Below are 9,651 nucleotides of genomic sequence, written 5' to 3' on the forward strand. Positions count from 1 at the left end.
AGAAAAGGATCACTTCAATCAATCTGAGGGTCAAACAACACAATACTGCTTCATGCAGGAAACCATGGAAACCATGGAAGTGTGCAGGTGAGGCCTTAATGTGAGGCCCCATTTATGTGAACACAACTCCAAATATATCTAGCAAAAACAATCTTTTAATTTCAGGAAAAGATGCTCTAAGTGTCCTTTAGCTGTGATCATACAGGCTGATTGGTTGTCATATATTAAATAACTACATATGACCGACATGATGGCACATTAACACAGCTCTGGTGTAAAAAGCTGAACTGAATTAAACTAAATAATGTGTCATCAAGTTTACAGACAGAGCAACACGGAGCTGTTTTTAGTCCAGGCCTTGAAGGCTGGAAAAACAGACTCAGAGAACTTGGTCCTGAAGGTGTGAATGTGACTCAGTTTATTAAATGAGACTGTGTAGTAGGACAGAGTCCCTGCAGGCCAATCCAGAAACACTCCCAGTCGGGGGCAGCCAGAAGGTAGAAGTGGGTGATAAGTGGTCTTACTATCATGCTCTGCATAGAAAGTTGGGTCTGGGTCCCATTTAAAGCCCAAAGACCAGGAGATGTTATTCCTTTTTCTTTTTTTTCTTTTTTTTTTTTTTTGTCTGTCCCATTTGGTTCTTTAGCCGTCAGAATTGTTGTCTAAAGACCAACAAGGATACCAAATGGATTTATTTTGCCAAATGGATCATCATGGCATTGCCGTATTGGTCCATTTGATCAAACTTTGTTGTTATTATTTATTTTATTTTCAGTTGTTACAGATGGGACAGACATGATTGGGGGATAGAAAAGGGAGAAAGAAAGAGAGGAAGGAAAAGAAAAACAGAAGGGAAAAGGGACAGTGAGAAAGGGCACTTACAAAGACAAAGAGAGAAAAAAAAATCTCCTGGATCACCTGTTGAGAGAAAAAGAAGAGAAAACAAGCAAAAAAACCCCAAAACAAAACAAAACAAAGCAACATACTAAACACAACACCATCACGTTAATCTAGCTAAGTGTGAACAGCAGTAAATACTAAATATTGAATGTTGTTGTGCAGCACGCAGGACAGACATCGCACAATGTGCTTTGAAGTAGCAGCTAAGAAAGGTGTAGTTTATGTCTACGAACAGTGAACACCCGTGTGCACACCTGTGTGGATCAGCGCGCTTGTATACAAAAGGTTTCCCCATGTAATGGTCTGCTAGAGGGTGTGGAGGGCCATAGCCCCGTCCCCCAGGGCATGAAGCAGGCATGGAGGAGATCCAGGCTCCAGACATCCAGAGGCCCCAGAGTGTGGGAGTCCAAGGAGTACCACCGGAGGGGCATCCGTGCCACCCTCCTGGGAAGGGCTGGGGAGCTCCCCAGACGAGGGGTCACCCAGTAGCCACGGAGCAGAAGCCAGAGGGGGCTGCACCGGCGTGCCCGCCAGCTCTGCCGGCAGCCAGCTGTGCCAGAGAGGACCGAGTCGCAGGCCCCGAGGCCGGAGGCCCGAGGGCCCCCTTTGCCCCGGAAGAGGCCTGACCGAGCGACAGGCACCAGGCCCCGCCAAGTAGCCACCGGGAGTGAGCTGGTGCATACCTGAGCGCCCAGCCCCGGACACCAAGAACCACCAATGCACCGACCCCTGAGGGCATCAGTTACCGGCAGGGAGTGTGGTGAGGGGAGATAGGCCTCCACACTTATAAGTGGTCTTACTATCATGCTCTGCATAGAAAGTTGGGTCTGGGTCCCATTTAAAGCCCAAAGACCAGGAGATGTTATTCCAACCAAACCCAGACATTACACCATTCCCTTTCCTCTGTACTTTTCCGTAGCAAACAGCAGCAGCAGCATCTGCACCTTTGTTCATTTTCAGTTCTACCTCCCAGTAATGGCGCCCAGTCAGAGCCTCTCTGCACAGAATGTTAGGCCAAACTTCAAATCTCTCAGGATGGTCGGGATACGACTGACACTCTCCATGTGTCACCTTCTTGTTTCCTTCAGACAGGATGAGGTTGTTGTTTACTGTGTTTGGATCCAGGAGGAGCTTGCAGGCATCTGATGGAGAGAACGAGACCATTATTCATGATGATGTCACTGACTCCTTGTTAATCTGTCCATTGCAGATCTGCAGTCTGTTTTTAACACGTCAGATCTCTGTCCTCAAACCTCAGCTTGTCTGAGTTTGATTATGATGATGGATTTTATCTGCGTGTTTCTCTGATTCTGTGTTTCACACTGTGCTGCCTTTGAGACCTGATCAGAATCACAGTTCAGCCTAAACATTAAAAGGCTTTATTAACAGAAAGTTACTGTTGTTAATAAATGCAACAACGTGTTTAAGAACCTAAACCAATCAGACTGATCCACTGACAGCACTGCTTTAATAGCTCCTGTCCATGCTGCTCCATACAGTGACATGGATACAATCTGCAGGTCATTGTTCTTCACCTACATTATTTTTCTGCATTTACTAAATTTGTGTCTAAGATTTGTCTGGTGGATTATCGACACCACCACCTTCTGAAATAGAAAAACTCTTTGGGTCTGCATGAAACATGCTGGACCCAAATTTTTACTCAAAGACAAATTTAACCTAAAGAAGAGAAATTTGAGACATTTGAATTATTTTCAGAATGCAAATCTTTTTGGGCAGTTTTAAGAGGAACAATTACAGCAACCAGTATGATTTTATGAAGGAAGTCATACTGGTATCTATTCTGCAGTGTATTTAAAAAAATGACAATAATTTCATGTTAAACAGTTCAACTAATCTTAACAAAAATAATACTCTTTATTCCTAAGTACTTACACCACATCAGGACTCCTCTGTTAGTTATGTTTTTCACATTAGTCACATCAATGAAACGTGAGAAATCTTCAGTGACCAGGTTTGTGTTCCTGTAGTGGTAGATAGTTGCTCCTTTGTATTTGTCATTTTCAGTGGCTGTTATAAACAGTCTGCTGCAGTTCTTCACAGCTTCTGCCTTTTCTTTCATTTTGGCTCTAACTTCATCTGAGAAGTACCATTGGTCCTGGGTAGGTGGAGTGTTACCATCAGTACCTTCCAGTTTCTTTTTCTCCAAGTAGTCAGACATGTTCTGCAGATATGGGTCAGTGGATTTCAGGGAGGTGAAAACAAAGCAGAGAACTTCCTCTACTCCTGGTTTAAACACCTCTCTGTCCAGCTCAGACTGATCTGAGATGATCTTTGCTCCCTCCATCATGTCTACAAAGTACCTGATGAGGGTGACTTCTCTCTCTTCATCTTTGATCCACTTGGTTAATCTCTCCTGACTGAACGGTGACTTGTCTCTGTCATCAAACACTTTCACTAATTCCTGCTCATCTTCCTCACCTGCCCTGATAGAGGGAAGTTTCTTGGCCATTGTTTCCTGGAGTGAAGATCTGAAATACTCACAGAGCTTCTTGAATCTGCTCAACTTTTCTTGTATCTGTGGAAAGCTTCTCCCCACTCTGTCCTCCAGCAGATCATTGCATCTTATTTCCAGATTATAGAGGTCCTTCAGAGCATCTTGAGCCTTTCTAACAAGTCCAACACTGATACCAGTCATCATCTCAGCAGCTTCTGGATTTAAAATCTTCAGAGGCATCAGTGTGACCTTCAGTGGAACACAGTTTTCTCTGTTTTCTCCCAGTAGTTTTGGAAGTTGGATGTATGTCTTCACTGCATCTTCAAATGTTCCAGGGTTGCTTTGAAGAATGAAGTCTCCATAGAACTTGCAGGTGAATTTATCCGTCACAGCTTTTTCTTCATCACTCAGCTTGATGTCAACTTTCCCGTCAACATTAAATGAGGGGATCTTCTTTATCACCGTTTGCATGGTTCCCTTGATGTCCTGAATGTTTTTAGGATCTAACTTCTCACTGTCAAACACAAAGAAAGCATTTGCTCCATAAAGGATTCCTGTGACTACATGTGTCGCCAAATTCTTCACATTTTCTGCTTCTTGAGTGTTCTTGGTTTCATCAGGAGTCAACATCAGCTGTTTGAATTTGGTGGTAGCTTTGTACTGAAGGGTGACTCGAGTCTGATGGTGAGATTTCTTCTTGTCATTCAGATACTTGGCAGATCCTCCAACATTAATAAGGCCACTCATGAAACTGGCCTTCAAGGAAGCATCAATGTCCAGCAGTGACGACTTTTTGTCGACAGAATCTGTTGCACTGACTTCAAACTCACTGCTGTGCTGATCATTCTCCACTGAGTTTTCCTGCAGATCTTGAGCATCCCACAGTGTGACACCTTTGAGAAATGAGATCCACAAACTGGTTAAAAGCAAAAACAAAGTCCATTGAAATGTAGCGTATGTAGGTCATCTAGATTTTACTTTATGCAGTACATTTTATTTACATATAGACATCTTTGTGTTTCTTTAATGAGATAAATTCAGTTTTATCTGAATTTAGAAGGAGAAAATTAGAGGTCATCCAGGTCTTTATGTCTTTAAGACATTCCTGCAGTTTAAATAATTGGTGTGTGTTATCTGGCTTCATGGACAGATAGAGCTGGGTGTCATTTGCATAGCAGTGTAAATGTATGCTATGTCTTCTAATGATACTGCCTAAGGGAAGCATGTATAATGTAAACAGAATTGGTCCTAGCACTGAACCCTGTTGTACTCCATAATTACCATACTTTCAGGATTATAAGGCACATTAAGTAAAAAAACAAAAAAACACAGTCAGATAAGTCAAACTTTACTTCCATACCATTGATTCATTAATGTTGAATTCTCTGTCAGCTGCTCTATTCCCATGTTGTTGCAGTATATTAATGACTAACCTCGTATTGTGGATGGATTATCTCAGTTGTTCTCCTGACTGAAGTTTGGTCCGTTTATAGCATCCTGCCATGCGATTGCATTTGTCTCTAACCATCAGGAACCCTCATGTTAACTTTTATCGAGTGGAAAAAAGTTAGCGTTCATCCTCCAGCTTCACTGTGTTTATGTTATGCTAACATAGCTGTGTAGCTAGCGATCACGTAGCACATCATTATATACCAGCTAGTCCAACTTCAGTAACCTTACAAATGTCACTGCTGTTTAGTTTTCTGTCTTCATTTATGTTGGAAGTGATAGCAGAGCTGTACGTTTGAATTTTTCAGAAATCTCTCAGTCAGAACATGCTATATCATGTTTAGGTGGAAGCTAGCGAGCTAACTTCCAGCTAACTTCCTGCTAACTTCTAACTCTGTTTTCATGGATGCCTGGATGGTAAACTTAATTGTTACACCTGGTAAAGCAGCAACGCTGATCATTTTATTAAAGATGAAAGAATTTAGACAGTTTTTAACTCTCAGTGATGCTGCAGTGTTCGTTTGACTTTGGGACCTTAAGTGGAGTTTGGACCTAGATTACTCCGCGAGGCTCCTGACTACGGTAGCCGTAATGCTCCGACAATCCATCAAGCGGTGCGGCTTCGTAGCTTACCAAAGTCGTACTAAAATATTTTTTGACAAATTTTTGAGCGCCGTGTACCACATAAAATCGGTTCAAGGTCAGTCAGCAAAACCAGAATTCATACATAAGATGCACTGTGGATTTTAGAGAAATTCAAAGGATTTTCAGTGCTCCTTATATACGGTAACCTCATGTAAATAGAGAGGACTCTCCATTTACATGAACAAATTGGAGTCTATTAGATAGATATGATACAAACCACTGCAGTGCAGTACCTGTAATACCTACAGCGTGCTCTAATCGTGCTAATAGGATATTATGGTCAACAGTATTGAACGCTGCACTGAGGTCTAGCAGGACAAGCACAGAGATGAGTCCACTGTCAGAGGCCATAAGAAGATCATTTGTAACTGTCATGGTCCTGAGTCTGTTGACTCAGTGTTTTGTGTTTGTTAATATTATCTTATGTTTTTGTTTATTCTGGTTATGTCTTTTGTTAAGATTTGCTATTTGTTAGCTTTCGGTTCTGTACTCCCTCTTTTCCTGTTCAGTCAGTTCTGAGTCTGTGTCTTTGCATATGTGTTAAGTTTCCTGTTTTACTTTGAAGGTCTGTGTCTTATGTCAATGTTTTCAGTTTTGTGTGCTTCTCCGTCTCGTCTGTGTAATCAGTGTCAGCCATGTCTCCCTGCTGTTTCCTCTTAGTCCTGTTCACCTCTTGTATTTAGTGTCTGCGTCTTCCCCTGCTCATCGTCACGTCTTCCCTCATTCTACACTGTATGTTCTGTTTGCCCGCTTGCCTGTCTGTTAGTTTATTTGCTTTCTCTGTTTAGCTAGTTTTCTGCTCTGTCTGCAATCCCGCAATAAAGCTGAATGTTTTGAGTTCACATTTGCCTCCGTGAGTCCTGCTCTTGGGTCCATCATTCCTGCCTGCCTTCACACAGCCGTGACAGTAACCTTCACTAAAGCGGTTTCTGTGCTGTGATGGGCTCTGAAACCTGACTGAAACTCTTTAAATAGGACAAACTAGAATTACACACAGGTTAAACATCAACATCCAGCAGTGTGGACATGGATTCGGATGCTATGAAATTTAAGTCCTTACCAGGTTTAACACTCCTTTTCGTCTTTTATTGTAGAATTACTTCATTGCGCAATGTGACACCTGTAAACATGATATCCACAAACTGGTTAAAAGGAAAGCAAAATATTTAAAGGTACCTAATATAACCATAATTCACAAACTATGGCAGTGTTTTACCAGTAAGTTCTGGTTGGCCCCTGTAGTAAATAACCAAGGACATTTACCGTGAGATAATGGTGATGCAATGACACTCATCCCCACCCACCCCGCCTGTCTGCATGCTCTTCTTCATCTCTGTTTTGCACTGTTTCTTTCTTTTGATGGAAGACCCCAGATATTTAAACTTATTGGCCTTCACTTTCTCTACTTATACATCTTCACATTTACACCTGTCACCTGCCGACTTAGGCCAGAGAGCTATCCAGTATTGCGAGATAAGAACAAAATTGTGGCAATTCAATCACCTTGTGGTAGTCAACACAGAACTATATAGGACCATCTTTCTTTGCCACAAGAATTATGGGGCTACACTAGGTGCTGTTTGACTCTTCTATTGCTGCCATTTTTAACATTTCAGCCAATTCATTCTGAACAAAAAACTGAAGTGACTGTACTTATAAAAATTATTTGTATAGCACCAAATCACAGCAATTGCCTCAAGGCGTTTTATATTGTAAGGTGAAGACCCTACAATAACACAAAGAAAACAGAGAAGGGCGCTGGTTTAGCTCACTGGGATGAGCAGGTGACCAATACGCTGTGTGGCTGAGAGTGTCCGGCCCGGGTTTGAATCAGACCTGCGGCCCTTTGCCACATGTCTTCCTCTCTCTCTCTCTCTCTCTGCTTTCCTGTCACTCTTCACTGTACCCTATCGAATAAAGGCAGAAAACGGCCACAAAAAATAAAAACACAGAGAAAACCTCAACAATAATATGACTTCCTGCGAGCAGGAGTGGGAAGGAAAAACTTTTAACAAGAATAAAGCTCCAGCAGCACCAGGCTCAGAGGGGGTGGGACATTTTATCGTAAAATGGCTTAGCTGCCTTCACCAGCTGGGCCTCCAGTTCATTGATGCTGGCCTCAGCTAGTAGGCTACATTTATTACAAGTATTGTTATTACTAAAGGACGCAGAGGAGTAGCTAAACATGTGACACACTGTGCAGTAAAGTGTGTGATGGTGAAGAAGCCATGCTGCTAGTTACTTGGCTACAAGCTAATAGCTATGCTAAGCTAGCGAATGTCTAAAGACACAATAAGTGAATACTATGAATATAATTAGCCGGTGTCAGCAGAGAGTGTGCTTTAGATAAAGCATGTGAAGATAACACTATGAAATGAATTATTATCTAATGTTTTATAATTAAACAGGCTGCAGAGACAAGCTTTGCAAAACACCATTGTGCACTGTAATAGAAACGGGAAGAAAAAGAATGCTAATATGTTTGCATTGTGTTAGCTGCTCTGCACTGTGCTCCTCCTTCACCACTCACCCAACGCCAACACATCCAAAGAAATGATGCCAGTTTAGCATCATCCTTTCCTTTTTTGCAATCAAGTGCAGCTGGTTCTGCCATGTGCCTCAGTCACTGTTTACTGCCATATTCATCAGAGTACTTTACTGTCTGTTGACATTCTTAAATAAGTGTGAATACAATGTGACCTTTGCCCAAACCAGCACCAAAAAATAAAAACAAATTGGTTGGTGGCACTTTGAACAACAACTGTGCAAGTCTCATTTTACCTGGGATAAGTCTGTCACTCCGGGCATCGTAGAGCATCCCTAAAGTGAAAGGTCGACCCAGAGCAGCCACCTCCATAATATCTGAGGCCATGGCTCCTATGTGAATTATCCAACACATGGGTTTAAAGAAGAACAACAAGAAACAAGATGTAAACGTAGCAAAACAAGATACTGCACATAAATCTATGAAAGCGTTTTAAAAAATGAAAAATTCTCTTAAAATAGAAAAAGAATAAAAATGAAATGAAATGAAAAAGAGTGAATAAATAGAGATGTGCGACATTTTGAAGGATGTCAATATATATTTTCATGATTTGATCTACTGCATGATCCCCAGGTTGGTGGACGTTGCTCTCTTTGTGGTTTCGAGCCTCCCACCCCCCCAGGCAAGCACGTTTCCTCTAGACTCAAGCATCGCCTCTCACTCACCACCTGAGCCATAAAAGGAAGTGTGCAAGTTCTTTTTGTAACGGAATCTGACACACATACAGACTATAAATTATATTTCATAAAAATGTAAGGACTAACCTTCCTATATTTTTTATGCTATATGTATGTTTTAGACATCAAATAAAGATTTTTTTCAGCTGTTACATTTGTTTTCTTAGAAATATATGAAGGGTTAAATATATCAATTTTTGAATAATCTTAAATCATTTTGAAATATATTTCAAATATATATTTTTCAAAATATATTTCAAAATATAAAAAAATGGCCAAAAACTATATGCGTTAAAATACATTTCAAAATATATTATAAATATATTTTGAAATATATTTCAAAATATACAAAAATGGCCAAAAAATATATGCGCTAAAATACATTTCAAAATATATAAATATATTTTAAAATGTATTTTAGCGCATATATTTTTGTCTAGCCTTGTCTTGTGTTTGTGAGTCTTGTCTGTGTTTCATTCCTCCAGTCCCAAGTGTTAAGCTTATGTGTCTTGAGTTCAGTCTGTGTGTTTCCTGTTTTACTTTGATAGTCATTGTCCTTTGTCAGCGTAGTCTGCTTCGCTTCCTGTCTCGTTAGCTCTGATTTGTCCCAGCTGTGCTAACACCTGTTCCTCGTCCTCTCATTGTCCTGTCTGTGTATTTAAGTCCTGTGTTTCTTTCTGTCTGTGTTGTGTCGTATCCTCACCATCCTGTGTGTTTCTTCCCTCAGTGTTTTGAGTCTATTCCTAGTTTTCAGTTACTGGTTTATTTTCTAGTGTTTTAAATTGAGCTTTTTGTTTCTAGCTTCAGTTTGTATTTAGACATGAAGTTTTCCAGCATTAAAGCTGCCATTTTAAGTTTACTCCTCCGCCTATGAGTCCTGCATTTGAATCCTACATCCTGCCTGCTACACAGCTGAACCATGACACCAGCCATGCAAAATATGATTTTTTTTTTTTTTTTTTTTTTTGCCATCTTTC

General features: G+C 40.9%; 1 protein-coding gene across 1 annotated transcript; it reads right to left on the reverse strand.

The window, feature by feature from the left end:
• Nucleotides 1–1,638: 1,638 nt before the first annotated feature.
• On the reverse strand, nt 1,639–8,324 carry LOC134633100 (neoverrucotoxin subunit alpha-like). Its single transcript, XM_063481957.2, has 3 exons — nt 8,234–8,324; nt 2,797–4,251; nt 1,639–2,042 (listed from the first exon to the last, which is right to left on the reverse strand). The coding sequence occupies exons 1-3, from the start codon at nt 8,322–8,324 to the stop codon at nt 1,639–1,641; spliced, it is 1,950 nt and encodes a 649-aa protein (XP_063338027.1).
• Nucleotides 8,325–9,651: the final 1,327 nt, after the last annotated feature.

The sequence above is a fragment of the Pelmatolapia mariae genome, linkage group LG8 (assembly GCF_036321145.2).
Source record: "Pelmatolapia mariae isolate MD_Pm_ZW linkage group LG8, Pm_UMD_F_2, whole genome shotgun sequence".
Classification (NCBI taxonomy): domain Eukaryota; kingdom Metazoa; phylum Chordata; class Actinopteri; order Cichliformes; family Cichlidae; genus Pelmatolapia; species Pelmatolapia mariae.